Here is a 17,597-nt window from a genome sequence, read left to right as displayed (position 1 = left end):
GTCATCTGCATATCTGAGGTTATTGATATTTCTCCCGACAATCTTGATTCCAGCTTGTGCTTCTTCCAGCCCAGCGTTTCTCATGATGTACTCTGCATATAAGTTAAATAAGCAGGGTGACAATATACAGCCTTGACGTACTCCTTTTCTAATTTGGAACCAGTCTGTTGTTCCACGTCCAGTTCTAACTGTTGCTTCCTGACCTATAGGTTTCTCAAGAGGCAGGTCAGGTGGTCTGGTATTCCCATCTCTTGAAGAATTTTCCACAGTTTATTGTGGTCCACAGAGTCAAAGGCTTTGGCATAGTCAATAAAACAGAAATAGATGTTTTTCTGGAACTCTCTTGCTTTTTTGATGATCCAGCAGATGTTGGCAATTTGATCTCTGGTTCCTCTGCCTTTTCTAAAACCAGCTTGAACATCTGGAAGTTCACAGTTCACATATTGCTGAAGCCTGGCTTGCAGAATTTTGAGCATTACTTTACTAGCATGTGAGATGAGTCAGGAAGATCAGGAAGATATGCAGGTCAGGAAGCAACAATTAGAACTGGACATGGAACAACAGACTGGTTCCAAACTAGAAAAGGAGTACGTCAAGGCTGTATATTGTCACCCTGCTTATTTAACTTATATGCAGAGTACATCATGAGAAATGCTGGGCTGGAAGAAGCACAAGCTGGAATCAAGATTGTCGGGAGAAATATCAATAACCTCAGATATGCAGATGACACCACCCTTATGGCAGAAAGTGAAGAGGAACTAAAAAGCCTCTTGATGAAAGTGAAAGAGGAGAGTGACAAAGTTGGCTTAAAGCTCAACATTCAGTAAACTAAGATCATGGCATCTGGTCCCATCTCTTCATGGGAAATAGATGGGGAAACAGTGGAAACAGTGTCAGACTTTATTTTTTTGGGCTCCAAAATCACTGCAGATGGTGACTGCAGCTATGAAATTAAAAGACGCTTACTCCTTAGAAGGAAAGTTATGACCAACCTAGATAGCATATTCAAAAGCAGAGATACTACTTTGCCAACAAAGATCCGTCTAGTCAAGGCTATGGTTTTTCCAGTGGTCACGTATGGATGTGAGAGTTGGACTGTGAAGAAAGCTGAGCACCAAAGAATTGATGCTTTTGAACTGTGGTGTTGGAGAAGACTCTTGAGAGTCCCTTGGACTGCAAGGAGGTCCAACCAGTCCATTCTAGAGGAGATCAGTCCTGGGTGTTCATTGGAATGATGCTAAAACTGAAACTCCAATACTTTGGCCACCTCATGCGAAGAGTTGACTCATTGGAAAAGACCCTGATGCTGGGAGGGATTGGGGGCAGGAGGAGAAGGGGACGACAGAGGATAAGATGGCTGGATGGCGTCACCGACTCGATGGACATGAGTTTGAGTGATCTCCAGGTGATGGACAGGGAGGCCTGGCGTGCTGTGATTCACGAGGTTGCAAAGAGTAGGACACGACTGAGCGACTGAACTGAACTGAACTGAAGAAGGAAAGAAAAATAATAATAAAATTAGAAATGTAGGTTCCTATGTGTTCATCAAGGGCATATAGATTCATTTAGCAATTCATGCAGCTGTTAATGGTGTTAATTATCCCTAGATAGACTCATTTCTTTCTCTGCCTCTTAGTTTGTTAGGATCATGTGCTAATTGATGATGACGAAGGATTCAAAATCTACACCTACCTATTTTGGGAGAGGGGGCAATTTTAAACTTCAAGAGGTTAGATTATAATATCATAATTTATTTTAGATACAATAGTAGGAAAGTGTAGTCAGTATATTTTCAAAATAAAGATTTCAACAATGTAGACCCATGGCAGATTCATGTCAATGTATGGCAACAACCACTACAATATTATAAGGTAATTAGCCTCCAATTAAAATTAATTAATTAATTTAAAAAATGTCAACAGAGGTACATTTTAAAATGATAGTAACTTAATAGCACAGATGAATAAAATGAATACAGCTTTTGATCACGGATAGCACAAAGTTATTCTAGGCATTGAAAAATAACTGATTTAGATTTGTAATAATAATCTCCCCATGCCTCAGACTCCACTCCATACTCATATAACACAAACCTTTACTCCTCCTAACTTTTCTTCCAGGTTTAGGTTCAAGTTTAACTCTTAAGCATCAGCCATCAAGACTTGTTGTCTAGATTCCATTACTGTTTCTAATTTGTCTTCATCATCATATTTTCTTCTTTTAGTGCCGGGATTCTTATGATGGGGTCTTTGGGAAGGGATCAGGGGTCTGCTACATATGTGTTTCTTCATCAGATTTTTTAAAAAAATTTTTTAGAAGATGAACAAATATATCAGGAGACTGAAATCACCAAGCCAAGGTTGGGGCAATTTGAAGAAATTATTCAACACTGACAATTGCTATACTACTCATAGTTTAAACAACCTTCTTTCTTTCACCTCTTCCACCTCACTAATAAATGAATAATGCTGCCCGTCTAGGGTTGGCAAGAATTATAGCAGGAAAGAAGTATTTAGAACAACTGCAAACCAAATAATTTTGTACTTAAAGCATAAAAGACTACTGATGAATTATAAGTATATTCTCTATAAATATTAATATCTTATCTTAATATATCTTAATATAAAAAACATAATAGTAACTAACAAGAAATTTTAAATTATGTATTGTATAAAATAATATACAAAATTAAATGACAATGGCATACCTCCAAGCAAATTGTTTCAGGCCAATATATTAACTGAATATTGAAAATTTGCTGAAACATGACTTTAAAATCAAACTGTAGAGGAGATACTGAAGTGCAAGAAACCTGTTTATCGTTGTATAAGATTTTAATAAAATATTTAAGGTTTTGAATTTTGGCTCTCCTCTTTTGTTCGTACCTAAAAATTAAATAAACCTTTAAGAGACCCTTGAAAAGCAAACCAGATATAAAATATTATTCTTTTCAAAATATACCTCAACATATTAAAATGTGGTAATTTAAGATGACAAATGCTATCTTTAAGCCCAATAACATTTGCCTATCTCTTATCCACAGACAAGAAATTTCTCCTATAAAGAAATTTCTTTAAAAAGATGTTAACTCAAAAACAGAAAAAGAACTAAAGTACCATAAATCATTCAACTATTTATTTTACTAAATTATAACTTAAAGAGATTATAACACACCCATTATAAAATGTTTTATGAGAGGAAAAAACTGAGGGACTTAGGAATGAGGGTGAGGGAGCTTGCATCAAGAATTCAAAAATATTTTCAAACTTTTAAAACACACACACACATTATGTTTTCAATAACCTCAAGCAGGTGCCTCTAAGACAACAGCCTTGCTGTGTCCTCTTAAAGGTCTTTGTGAATCTCTTTAGGCTTTAGGTTATATATTCTTTTTTTCCAGGACATTGTTTCTCTGAACCCAAAGATCAGAGGCCAGCCAGAAAGGTTAACTTCTTGGGGCTACTATGACAACACTTTTTGGGGAAAAAATGGATCCATTCAATAATATGAACTCCTAAGGCATCTTCCCTCCACCCATTCATTCATTCTCTCAACCAACATTTATTGACTATCTTCTCAGATACAAGTCAATTGACCTAATGACAGGTAAGATTTGATCCTGATTTTCAGAAGGTAAAAGACTAGTTGGAAGATAAGCCATAGGCTGAAACATAAAATTCCCTTCTGTTCTCCACCCTGATCATCCTATTGGCCAGCATAGCTGCCCATCTTCTCTATAATCTTCTCAAAAGGGTATGGGACAAAAGATTACTTATTCTTCCTATCTCCCTGGTGGTCTTTTTTTAACTTCCTCCCAATTACCTTTAAAGAAATAGTAATAGTTTCATAAAATATGTCCCTTACGTTATCCTCTGAAAGTAGTTTAAATAATGAGCTTATCTACTGATTATGAGAATTTGTTAATTCGGGATTATATACATCTTCACGAAATCTTGCCTTTTCGCACCTGTAAACTCATTTTGCTGCTGCTGCTGCTAAGTCGCTTCAGTCATGTCCGACTCTGTGCGACCCCATAGACAGCAGCCCACCAGGCTCCCCTGTCCCTGGGATTCTCCAGGCAAGAACACTGGAGTGGGTTGCCATTTCCTTCTCCAATGCATGAAAGTGAAAAGTGAAAGTGAAGTTGCTCAGTCGTGTCCGACTCTATCGACCCCATGGACTGCAGCCTACCAGGCTCCTCCATCCATGGGATTTTCCAGGCAAAAGTACTGGAGTGGGGTGCCATTGCCTTCTCCTAAACTCTTTTTAATGTTCCCTTAATCCATGTACTCCTTTTATCTCTCTCTTTGACATAACCATATTATTCTTTTCTAAAGACTCAATTCTTATTCAACTGGACATTTTCAGTGGATAATGACAGCAATGCCCCATGACAGCAATAGCTGTGAAAAGATATAAAGCATTTAATTTCCTTTTGCCTTGACTTCCTCTAAGTTTTAGCTTAGCCTTTCCAGCACAAATATCTTCTTCCTTCTTTTTCTCCTCTTTATTTCCAACTTCCATTTTATGGCTGTTCTCTTATCCTTATTTAGATGGTCCTTTTGTGGGCATCTTACACAAGAAATTATCTTGGGCCCCTTTTTGGAAGTAGGTATAGAACAAATAAAAATTGCTTCACTGCTCTACCTCTCTAGTCAGAAAGAAGGTAATGATGATTTTGCCTTTGTGTTTGCCACTCTTTATGTTCATTTAAAAGTTTAACCACTTATTCATTCATTTAATGAACATGAATATTTACTGCACACCCACTATCTTCCAACACTGCACTAAATGATGCACATTCACAGTATTCAAAGATGAACTGGTACCAAATGTTTCATGGGACAGAGGTTGGAAAGTTGTACCTAGTTCAGTGCTCTAAGTTGCTACATCCTCTTTAAGGGAGATGAGATCCAAAGGCTTAGAGATGGGAGAAATGGGGATCGGCATGATATCTGTTATGCATGAATTTCCTAGGAATAGAAAGAAAACCTTAAAGGTCAAGGAAGAAGTCACAACTGGGAAAGAAAGAAGCTTGTATTGTCCAAGTAGAAAAATTTTCCAGAGGGTCCTGTCTAATTAGAACATTTTCTATGAAAGCCAGGAGATCCTTCAACAAGCAAGGATGACCATATAATCCTATTTTTCACAGTGGCTTTATAGTCCACCTATTTATACCTGAACAAAAATTATTACCATAGCAAAACAAAAACCAATCATCACACCAAACTGGTTTATGTCCCACTTCAGTCATAAATTAGAAGTTCAATACCCATCTCTAAAATGAGGATAATATCATAGAACTATGGTAGCAATTAAAAGTGCAAATTCATTTTTTAAACTTAGCAATCAGGAAATCTAACATTATTAAACAATACAGTATCTAGATAACATATAATGAAGAAAAATAATCTGAAAGTGCTTATAATAATTTTGAAAATGCTTACAGTGAACATCTAGATAAGTTTGTTAATTCTGCTGTGAAAGAAAGTTGTGGTATCATGGTAATTGGATTTACTATTTCAGTATCTGTTTCTTCAAATTCTGAAGCTAAATATGAGAAGCTCTAGAAACAGAAAAAGAAATAATTTATAATGTAAATTCACTGTTTAGGACAATTATTCTTAAAATTAAACTTTTTTATTTGTCATTTCGTTGGGTAACTATTATAAATATCAAGATTTCCTATTCTATCACTATTCTATCAAACAAATATTATAACCAGTTAGGATGAGTTGAATGTTATTTTGCAGTGTAAATACCTCCTGTTTCTTCCTGTTCTTAAATGCTTTTCCTTCAGTTTTCTTCTCAGTCCCAGACATTTTTGACAATTCTTGTTTTTGTTCATCACATTTATTCATTTTCAACCTAATTAATAAAAAAATAGAATTATTTAAAACAGAAATATGGAATTATTTGAGTTGTTAGAGATATTGCCAACACACTACACACATACATCACAATCTCTTACATTAAATAATTTTACATCCCAAGGAATTTGTCAGTATGATACACATACATATGCTGCTGCTAAGTCGCTTCAGTCGTGTCTGACTCTGTGCGACCCCATAGACAGAAGCCCACCAAGCTCCCCCGTCCCTGGGATTCTCCAGGCAAGAACACCAGAGTGGGTTGCCATTTCCTTCTCCAATGCATGAAAAGTGAAAAGTGAAAGTGAAGTCGCTCAGTTGTGTCCGACCCTCAGCGACCCCATGGACTGCAGCTTACCAGGCTCCTCCATCCATGGGAGTTTCCAGGCAGGAATACTGGAGTGGGGTGCCATTGCCTTCTCCTACACATACATATATATGCATATAAATATAATATTTCATAAGCTTGTTCTCAGTTTTCACAGATTTCTCCCTACTTATTAAATACTACCAGGGAAGCCCAGTTAATTTACTGTTAGTATTTTTATGCCCTTTCTAAGGATATTAAGAAACCTCTCTGATGAGAATAAGGAACCAATGGGGATGGAAGATATAAATTTAAGGGCATAACCCATGCTTCCTCTCCTTTTTTTTTTTTTAATTTTTGGCCACAACAGGTAGCATGTAGGATCTTAGTTCCTCGACCAGGGATTGAACTCACACCCCTTGCATGGTTAAGCATGGAGTCTTAACCCCTGGACCACCAAGCAAGAGGTAGTCCAAGTGGACCAAGCAAGTCCCTCTCGTATTTCTTAAGCTGTGAACATGAGCATGTGTAAGGGCAAGACACTGTGGCAACAGTAAGTGGTAAATCAGGTATACTCCTTGGGGTTTATGCATAAACAGTAAGGAATTCATGACATTACTACTACCAACACAGTGACTGCCGCCACCACCACCACCTACTACTGCTGCACCACTACACTCCTGCCACTATTCCTGCCACCACCACTCACAACTACTCTGTATTACTCCCACTTCTATGAGGACCACCACCACCACCAACTACTACTGCTGTCCTACTATTATTTCTACAACTACTACCACCACCACCACCAACTACTACTACTATTACCACTAGCTAGCTCAAACATTGTACTTACGAAGTACACGCCAGGCAATGTTCTATGTACTTTACACGTATTAACTCACTCAATTCTCACAGCAACCCCACGAAGTAGGTTTTACTATCATTCCTCTTCCATTAGCAGTCCAGCAAAACCCCAGTTATCTGGAACACTTTCAGATGGCAGGGGTTTACACTTTTCAGCAAAAAGTTCAGTCTTTAAATTTTAATCTTTTAAAAAGGAGATTCTTTGATATTATATACTCTGTTGGGAATAGCAAATGGTGCAGTTGCTCTGCGGAGAAGGCAATGGCACCCCACTCCAGTACTCTTCAAGCAAGAGTAAGCAAGAAAATCCCATGGATGGAGGAGCCTGGTAGGCTTCAGTCCATGGGGTCGCTGAGTCGGACACGACTGAGCGACTTCACTTTCACTTTTCACTTTCATGCACTGGAGAAGGCAATGGCACCCCACTCCAGTACTCTTGCCTGGAAAATCCCATGGATGGAAGAGCCTTGTAGGCTGCAGTCCATGGGGTCGCTGAGTCGGACACGACTGAGCGACTTCACTTTCACTTTTCACTTTCATGCATTGGAGAAGGAAATGGCAACCCACTCCAGTGTTCTTGCCTGGAGAATCCCAGGGACGGGGGAGCCTGGTGGGCTGCCGTCTATGGGGTCGCACAGAGTCCGACACGACTGAAGCGACGCAGCAGCAGCAGCGGCGGCAGCAGCAGCAGTTGCTCTGGAAAACAGTTGTCTTAAAGCTGTAACTACTGTTTATATATTCAAGATACAAATTCTTTGTTGACTATATCAAGCAGTTGACTAACTTCTGGATTTTTTCCCAGTTTCTGTTAATTCCCAGTGATTAGTGGGCAACTCCTCAGGAGACCTATAAGAACAAACAGAGCAGCCACTCACCTCTGAAACTGTAACTTTACTGAAGTGCTTGTAAACCCTTGTCGTTGTCGAAGGGATTTTATCTGTTTCCAAGTCCGTAATATACTGTGTAGCAGGGAAAAGTCCTTTTCCTTTTCTAATTCATAGAGTTGTTTTGTATCACTACAACAATAATGTTAGATTAAAAATTAGTGAACTGGGCATATACCCAGAGAAAACTAGAATTCAAAAAGACACATGCACCCCAATGTTGATGCACTACTATTTACCATAGCCAGAACATGGAAACAGCCTAAATCTATCAACAGAGGAATGGATAACGAAGATGTGGTACATATACACAATGGAGTATCACTGTCACAAAAGGAGTGAAATTGGGTCATTTGTAGAGACATGGATGGATTGAGAGACAAAGCAAATATCACATATGAATGCATATATTAATACATGGAATTTGAAAAACACGGTATAAGCAATCTATTTACAAATCAGAAATAGAGATACAGGTGTACAGAACAAACATATGGATACCAAAGGGGAAAAGGAGGGTGGGTGGGTGAATTGGGATATTGGAATTGACATACATACACTATTGATACTGTGTATAAAATAGATAACGAGAAACCACTGTATAGCACAGGAAAATCTACTCAGTGCTCTGCAGTGACCAAAACGCGAAGGAAATCCAAGAGAGGGGAGATATATATATATATGATTCACTTTGCTGTACAGTAGAAACTAACACAACATTGTAAAGCAACCAGACTCCAATGAAAAAAAACAAATCATGTTAGTGGATTAGAGCTACAAGTCATTACAAATGGCTTCAAACAATTTATTGCACTAACTCTTCTGGGCTCCCCACCTCATTTTTTTTTTTTTTCCATTTTACTCACATCTTCATATAGAGAATGAAATTCCATTTAGAAATTTATGCATCTTTAAGATTTTTCACTATTCAAAGTACTCTACTAAAATCCATGTATTTCCAGGTTTTCTTAACATTCTGTAGTATATTTATCATAGTTTTTTCAGATTAACAATCAGAACTACTGCTTCAAATTTAGAAGTACTTTGCCTGATGGGATAGTGAGCATACTACTTGAATATCAAAGTAATATAATCCAGTCTACATAAAAATGGATTGCTTAACCCATTTAGATATATTTAGGCTTAACATCACCATTTTCTTTTGTGCTTTCTCCTTGTCTCATGTTTCTCTGTTCCGTTTCCTCTCTTTTTTTTTTTTTTTTGCCTTCTTTTGGATCAGTTGAGTATTTTTTATTATCTCATTTTCCTCTTGATTTGGAAACTATATCTTTTTATCCTCTTCCTTTAGAGGTTATAAGTTAAAATTTAAGTCCTTGATTTACTAAAGTCTTAATCGCTAATGCAAATATCTTTAATTACTTTTACCGTTCTCCATTCTTTACTCCATTCTAAAAGTTTTATACTCTGTTTTTTTATTGAAGTATAGTTGATTTATAATGCCAACTTCTGCTGTACTGCAAAGTGACTCAGTTTTACACATATATATATTCTTTTTAAAATATTCTTTTCCATTATGGTTTATCCCAAGAAATTATATTCAGTTCCTTGTACTATGCAGTAAGACCTTATTGTTTATCCATTCCAAATGCAATGATTTGCATCTACCAACCCCGAATTCCCAGTCCCTTCCTCTCCTTCCCCACTTGGCAACCACAAGTCTGATCGCTATGTCTGTGAGTTAGCTTGTTTTGCAGATAGGTTCACTCTAGATTCCACATAGAAGTGATATCATATGGTATTTGTTTTTCTCTTTCTGACTTACTTCACTCAGTATGACAATCTAGTTTCATCCATGAAACTGCAAACGGCATCATTTTTTATGGCTGAGTAGTATTCCATTGTATATATATGTACCACATCCTTCCTTATCCATTCATCTGTCGATGGACATATATTATAGGTTATTTACATGTTTTGGCTATTGTGAATAGTCCTACTATGAACATAGGGGTGCATGCATCTTTTTGAATTATAGCTTTACCCAGGTATATGCCCAGAGGTGGGATTGCTGGATCATGTGGTAATTCTATTTTTAGTTTTCTGAGGAACCTCCATCCTGTTTTCCATAGTGGCTACACCAACACACATTTCCACCAACAAGGTAGGAGGATTCCCTTTTTCCACACTCTCTCCACCGTTTGTTACTTGTAGACTTTTTAATGATGGCCACTTTGACTGGTATGAGGTGGTACCTCATTGCAGTTTCAATTTTCATTTCTCTAATAATTAGTGATGTTGAGTATTTTTCATGTGACTACAGGCCATCTTTACACTTTCTTTGGAGAAATTTCTATTTAGGTCTTCTGCCCATTTTTCAATTGGGTTGTTTGGTTTTTTGTTATTGAATTGTACAGGCTATTTATATGTTTTGGAGATTAAGCCCTTGTCAGTCACATCATTGGCAAATATTTTCTCTCATTCTGTAAGTTGTCTTTTTGGGGTTCTTTGGTTTTGTTTTTGTCTGTTTTCTTTGCTGTACAAAAGTCTGTAGTTTGATTAGGGCCTATTTGTTTACTTTTGTTTTTTATTTCTATTTGCCTTGGGAGAGACTTAAGAAAACATTGGTACAATTTATGTCAGAGAATGTTTTGTCTATGCTCTCTTCTAGGAGTTTTATGGTATTATGTCTTACCTTTAAGTCTAAGCCATTTTGTGAACTCTCTAATTTTATGCCTGTAAAACATCATTACATGACTACTCACTGAGACTTATCCACATATTTACCACTCTTTTTACTCCTTAGTCTTTCCTTACTTCCTCAGCATTCTTTATGTCAATGAGTGTTTTTGGCTTTAAGTTTTAGTTAATCTTATCAGTTCAGTTCAGTTCAGTTGCTCAGTCGTGTCCAACTCTTTGTGACCCCATGAATCGCAGCACGCCAGGCCTCCCTGTCCATCACCAACTCCCGGAGTTCACTCAAACTCATGTCCATTGAGTCAGTGATGCCATCCAGCCATCTTATCCTCTGTCGTCCCCTTTTCCTCCTGCCCCCAATCCCTCCCAGCATCAGAGTCTTTTCCAATGAGTCAACTCTTCACATGAACTGGCCAAAGTACTGGAGTTTCAGCTTATAAACAACAGTAATTTACTGTTTTGTATATACTGATAGTTTCTATTAATTCATTCAACTACTATTTACAGAGATAGTTCATTATATGCCAGTACTTGTACAAGGCATATGTCAGCTTCCTCAAGTAACAGTGTTTATACTAAACAAGTAACAATGTTTATACTGAACTAGGCTATTCTTGGAGAAGGCAGTGGCACCCCACTCCAGTACTCTTGCCTGGAAAATCCCATGGACAGAGGAGCCTGGTAGGCTGCGGTCCGTGGGGTCGCTAAGATTCAGACACGACTGAGCAAATTCACTTTCACTTTTCACTTTCATGCATCGGAGAAGGAAATGGCAACCCACTCCAGTGTTCTTGCCTGGAGAATCCCAGGGATGGGGGAGCCTGGTGGGCTGCCGTCTATGGGGTCGCACAGAGTTGGACACGACTGAAGTGACTTAGCAGCAACAGCAGCAGGCTATTCTAGGAAACCCAATTATTTAAAACAACTTGCCTCCAGCGGTTAAGAATTTGTAGAGCCATTTTAGGTCAATGGGCAGGGAGTCAGAGAAATTCTTTAACTATCAAATCACTCAGAGTAGTCATATCTTTGTGCAAGTTTAACTTTCTACCCAATAAGTACCTCCCAGAGAGCTTTCCTGCTTTTGGAGATTCCTAAGCACATAATTATGTATTGTCTTTAAATTATTTTTCCAATTATTTTATACTTTCCTAATTTCTCTTCCTAACTAGCCTAGTAGCTAATGATTCCCAAATTGTAGACCATTTTTTAAAATAAGGGTCCTTAACTCTACATACTCATTGAGTATTGCTTTTAGGTTAAATTAGTAATATATCTTGCACATATGTGTATGCAAACTAGTTCTCAAACATACAAACACTTCAGATAAACATGATTCAAGTAAATTGAAAGGTATCAGTAAATTTGTAATAGTTTTTAGTCAACATATTTTTAAATAAATAGATCATATTAATAAAGCTACAGCTACTTTCATGTGATACTTCTATTAAATATTTTTACACAAAAATGTTACAAAAAGTTGGAACCATTTATTTAACTGCCTAAAGGCTATGAATCTTCAGCAGTCTCACTCCTGGGTATATAACAGAAAACAGGACATCTCTAATTGGAAAAGATACATGCACCCCAATGTTCATAGCAGCAGTGCTTACAACAGCCAGAAGATGGAAACAAACCCCAAGGGTCCATCAACAGATGATTGGTTTAAGGTGTGTATATCCCCTCACACACACAAATATGGAATATTACTCAGCCATAAAAAAGAATGAAATATTATAACTTGCAACAACATATGGACCTACAGGGGCTTTCCAGGTGGCGCTAGTGGTAAAGAACCTGCCTGCCAATGCAGGAGGATGTAAGAAATTCGGGTTTGATCCCTGGGTCAGGAAGATCTCCTTGGAGAAGGGCATAACAACCCACTCTAGTATTCTTGCCTAGAGAATCCCATGGACAGAGGAGCCTAGTGGCTACAGTCCACAGGGTCACAAAAAATCAGACACAACTGGAGTGACTTAGCATGCACACATGCATGGACCTAGAGAGGATTTTACTTAGTGAAGCAAGTCAAAAGAGTATACAAATACTATATAACATCATTTATATGTGGAATCTAAAAAATAACACAAATGAATCTGTATACAGAACAGAAACTCAGAGACATAGAAAAGAAACAAGGTTACCAAAGGGGAAAAGGAGGGAAGGAGGAACAAATTAGAAGTGTTGGATTAACCCAAACTATTACACATAAAATAGATAAGCAACAAAGACTTACTGCTTAGCACAGGGAATTATATTTGATAAATCTCATAATGGCAAATATTTGATAAAACTTATAATGGAATATTGGAGAAGGCAATGGCACCCCACTCCAGTACTCTTGCCTGGAAAATCCCATGGATGGAGGAGCCTGGTAGGCTGCAGTCCATGGGGTCACTAAGAGTCGGACATGACTGAGCGACTTCACTTTCACTTTTCACTTTCATGCATTGGAGAAGGAAATGGCAACCCACTCCAGTGTTCTTGCCTGGAGAATCCCAGGGATGGGGGAGCCTGGTGGGCTGCCGTTCTATGGGGTCGCACAGAGTCGGACATGACTGAAGCGACTTAGCAGCAGCAGCATAATGGAATATAATCTGAAAATTACAATGGAATCACTTGGCTGTATACCTGAAACTAACAAAATATTGTAAATCAGCTATATTTCAATTTTAAAAATAGTAAGGATATTGTTAGTTTCTTATTTTACATCTTCCACAGCATAGTACAATACTTTGTTTAAACAAGCTCCTTAATAAATGCTTGATGAATACAAGAATGTCCTAAAACCTACCTTATCTGCCAATAATAATCCTGCAAAGATTTTCTGGTCAGCTGGCTTATTTCCGAATTTTCATTTGCTAATTTGGTAGCATCCGTCAGTGCTTTAAGCTAAAACAAAAGAGCTTTTTTGGTACACTTCATCCACCTGTTACTATCACTCCAATTCACCTGTAGGTCTAAGTATGTGCATCAGAAACACAAGTGTATACTCTTTTTGTATTGCTGTCTTGTTTTTCAAAATATATTTCATAAAAGTACCCTGGGGCAGAACTGAAAAAGAGCCTCAATATTTGTCTAAGAGATAAACCTTATACCATGCAACTTCTAGGTAGTCATTTGATCAGTTAACATAAAGAAATGTCATTCAATCAAGATAGAAGACTGAACACAGGAATCTATTTTATCTTCTACCTAATATCCAATGGTTACAGAAAAGACATCTATCTGTCTTTATCCATATCCACTGCCATCATCACAACCATATCTATATACATATTTTATAATTATATCTACATCTGTATTTCTCTATAAAAGAATAAATATATAGCAACATAGGAAAAGAAGTCAAATAAAATCAACAGAATGTACTGAAGAAACTACAAAACAAAGAGAAATATCCACAGAGAATACTGACAAAGAAATAAAACCACGGGAAACTGTTCTCTATAACAGGGATAGGCAGAAAAAGCCTATCACAGTAAGGGACAGTTTGTGGGAACTCCAAGACTGGAGTCAGTGGATATAAACTTCTACTGCAAGACACAAGGGAAGACCTCAACAACTGTGAAGACATACTGCATGCCTGGATGCGGAAACCCAAATTTTTAAAGATAAAATTTCTTTTACAATTAATATAATAACCAATGGTTCAGATGGTAAAGAATCTGCCTGCAATGAAAGAGACCCAGGTTCGGTCCCTGGGTCAGAAGATCTCCTGGAGAGGGGAATGGCTACGCACTCCACTATTCTTGCCTGGAGAATTCTATGGACAGAGAAGCCTGGTGGGCTACAGTCCATGGGACGGCAAAGAGTCGGACGTGACTGAGAGACTAACACTCTCATTTTCAAAGAAGCTGCAGTAAAAATGGTAGGAGAATCTTTAAAATAGAAGTTAACAAGCTAGCTCTAATGTTCATATGGAAGATCAACTCTGTAAGAATTTTATTCTAGGAAAAAACCAATGAGGAGATACTCGTCCTTAGAAAAGTAAGGGCTGTTCATATTGTTGAGCCATCAAATTAACCAACTACAGAACTGCCCTAACTTAGAACTTTTGATATAGAAAGTCATACCTTTTCCCTATGGTTTAAAGCAACTGAGAGAGCTCTCTGTGAATTGTAACCAAAGATATGCTAACTGATAAAAATCTAGGAAATCTAATAAATGAACAAAACCTAAAGTCCCCAAAGAAAAAAACTGACAGGTTTGACCTCATAAAATTTTAAATATTTCCAAGAGATAGGAAAAATGAAGTAAAAAGGCAAGTAACAGAATGGGATAAAAATATTTAAAACATATTCGAAAGATATACATTTCGTACATGCAATGTGTGTGTATGTACATGTGTAAATAGTTATATGTGTATATATATTTGTACATATATATATATATATGTGAAAACTCTTATAAAGATGAACAAAGCTATACAGAAAACTGGGCAAGTAATATCCACTATTAGTTATGGCTCTGGGAAGTAAGCTCTGTCCTGTACTATCAGTGGAAATTCAAACTGAAAAACTTTCTTGGAAAGGCAATTCATTACTCTCTGATAAAAATGTAAACTTCATGCACCCTTACTCTTGACCAAGAACTTTCACTTCTACAAATCTAGCCTACAGAAGTTTTCACACATGTGCTCAAATACATAGATACACGGATGTGCACTGCTTTATTACTTGTAATTATAAGAAGATGGAAATGACCTAAGAAGTCATTTATGAAGTCATTCATGACCATAAGAAGTGTCAAGAACGAGGAGTGATTGAACATATTAAAATACATGTGTATTACGGGTCTATATATAGTGATATGGGACAAGCTCCAAGACTTGTAATTTTAAATTACAAGTAATTTTAAAGTAATTAAATTACTTTAAAAAAAGAAGTAATTTTAAAAAGCCAAGTTGCCAAATAATACATAGATCCATATAGCAGATCCAATTTATCTTAAAATCTATCATGGCATATGAATATACAGAGAAACATGGAAAAGAGATCTTTAAAGCTGTAGTCTAAACCATGAGGTGAAGATTGAAGTGGGACTTTCACAGTATGAAACGTCTACACTGAATCTCTTACAGTGGGAATGAACTCCTGAATTACTTGTGCAATTTCCCTCTTGTGTAAACTAGAGGGAACAACAGCAGAACTCTACAAAACTGAGGATCCGTTCTACTCTTTTATATTGTCTACAACATTTCTCCGTGTTCTTTAAGTGGAATTCACGTTCACCTAACAGGACATTTTGCAGTTTAAGAAATCCATAGACGTCACTGAGTCTCCTACTACTTTGAACCTGGTTTGAACACACTGAGAACGAGCAGAGCCATATATTTCACACCAAGGGACTAAAAGGATGCAAAAATTATAAATCAGTGTTTTGGTAGAAGACCAATGGTCACACCCTGCAACCCTTGGCCTTTTCCCCTCCCTCCTACAGTTCTCTTTCATTTTAGAAGGGCATACACATGCCCTACCAAATTTCTCTTTTTACAATTTACCAGGAAACTGGAGAAAATGTTTATGTGCACATTTTAAATAAATAAATAATGTGCACATTTTTATGTGCACATTTAAAATAAAGTGAAGTAAAAAGCAGCCAAGAAATTACCTTTGGCTCCTAAGAATCATTAATAAAAATGTTGCAAATAATGATCCCTCAATATTATTTTACACAGAAAGCCATGCTACATGAAAAACAAATGAGTTTTTATGTACAGTAATAGGTAGTATTCTACTGAAACAAAATTGCTATTGCTAGACCAGGCTTCAAAGATTACACAACAGTGTTGGAAAACTATTAAATAGACAAATCATATTTTCAATGACCTACATCTTAGTTTCAGAGTTGGTTCTTTCATTCAAAAAAAACAACGATCATATTAAACTAAAAGTTAGAATATTCAACTTTTGTTTCAGGACATATTCTGACCTTATTAATTCATAGGCTTCATTTAGGAAGTACTCCCACACATTTGCCACATGAAAACTCAATCAAACAGATTAAGTCCTGTTGTTTTTGCACTTGTACTTTAAGAAGCAAATATATTAAAGTACAATTCATTTCTAGCTTATTGGAATGTCTTGGTGACCCTACTAGGCTTGATTATTTAACTAAATATCTCACTAAATATCTAAGTGTATTAATTAGCTGAATGAGACCTATCAGAATATCTTTTCAGAAAGAACACTAGTTAACAAAATATTCATGTATCAAAAACTCAGCATACAGTCTAAACGAGAGGTACAAATTTATAAAAGTAGTCAGTGGGTATATTTCTTTGATTTCTCCTCAGATTTTATGTACCCTTTACGATGTCACTGGGCTTCCAAAAAGAACCTGCCTGCCAAGCAGGAGATATAAAAGATGCAGGTTTGATCCCGGAGTCTGGAAGATCCCCTGAAGTAACCCATTCCAATATTCTTGCCTGGAGAATCCCATGGACTGAGGAGCCTGGTGGGCCACAGTCCATTGGGCTGCAAACAGTCGGACGCGGCTGAAGCTACTTAACATGCGTGTATGCAAGAATTCCATGGACAGAGGAACCTGGAAGGCTACAGTCCACGGGGTCACAAAGAGCTGGACACAACTGAGTGCATGCACCACACACACAAACACACACACACATGCACGCGTGCACATGCATGCGTGTCAGTAGACGATTAGTTGGCTAAATCATTCTCATACTAAACTCTGTAGAAGGTTCAGGATCATTAATATTTTTATCAAACATACTTTCTTACAAGACTTGAAATAGTCATTTGGTTCTTTTAAATAGTAATCATTTCAAATATTCTTCTTGAGTCATAGGATCAAGAAATACCATTGATTAGCAAACTATTTATAAATGCTAAGTACCCTGCAGGATATGTTTGAGTCTGTCTCCCTGGCCAGTTAACTCCTACAATTTCTTTTCAGAAAAACTGAAATCAAGCTTTGTTTTATTTGGTTAAATAGTTGAAGTGCTAAGGGAACATTCCACCATAACTTGCTCCGTACTGTTTTTTTTTTTCC

General features: G+C 37.1%; 1 protein-coding gene across 1 annotated transcript in view; it reads right to left on the bottom strand.

The window, feature by feature from the left end:
• The window catches only part of CC2D2B (coiled-coil and C2 domain containing 2B), a 108,097-nt gene that overhangs the window by 71,860 nt on the left and 18,640 nt on the right, over positions 1-17,597 (bottom strand). Inside the window, exons 11-15 of the mRNA XM_086378889.1 lie at positions 13,375-13,472; positions 7,920-8,060; positions 5,763-5,868; positions 5,448-5,566; positions 2,708-2,885 (exon numbers count right to left, since the gene is read on the bottom strand). Coding sequence (XP_086235015.1) covers positions 2,708-2,885; positions 5,448-5,566; positions 5,763-5,868; positions 7,920-8,060; positions 13,375-13,472 — 642 coding nt within the window. The remainder of the gene's footprint in view (positions 1-2,707; positions 2,886-5,447; positions 5,567-5,762; positions 5,869-7,919; positions 8,061-13,374; positions 13,473-17,597) is intronic.

The sequence above is a fragment of the Bos grunniens genome, chromosome 26, assembly GCF_055505025.1.
Source record: "Bos grunniens cultivar Pamir isolate PY7600 chromosome 26, Bosgru_T2T1.0, whole genome shotgun sequence".
NCBI lineage: Eukaryota > Metazoa > Chordata > Mammalia > Artiodactyla > Bovidae > Bos > Bos grunniens.
This window is presented reverse-complemented; position numbering and strand designations above follow the sequence as displayed.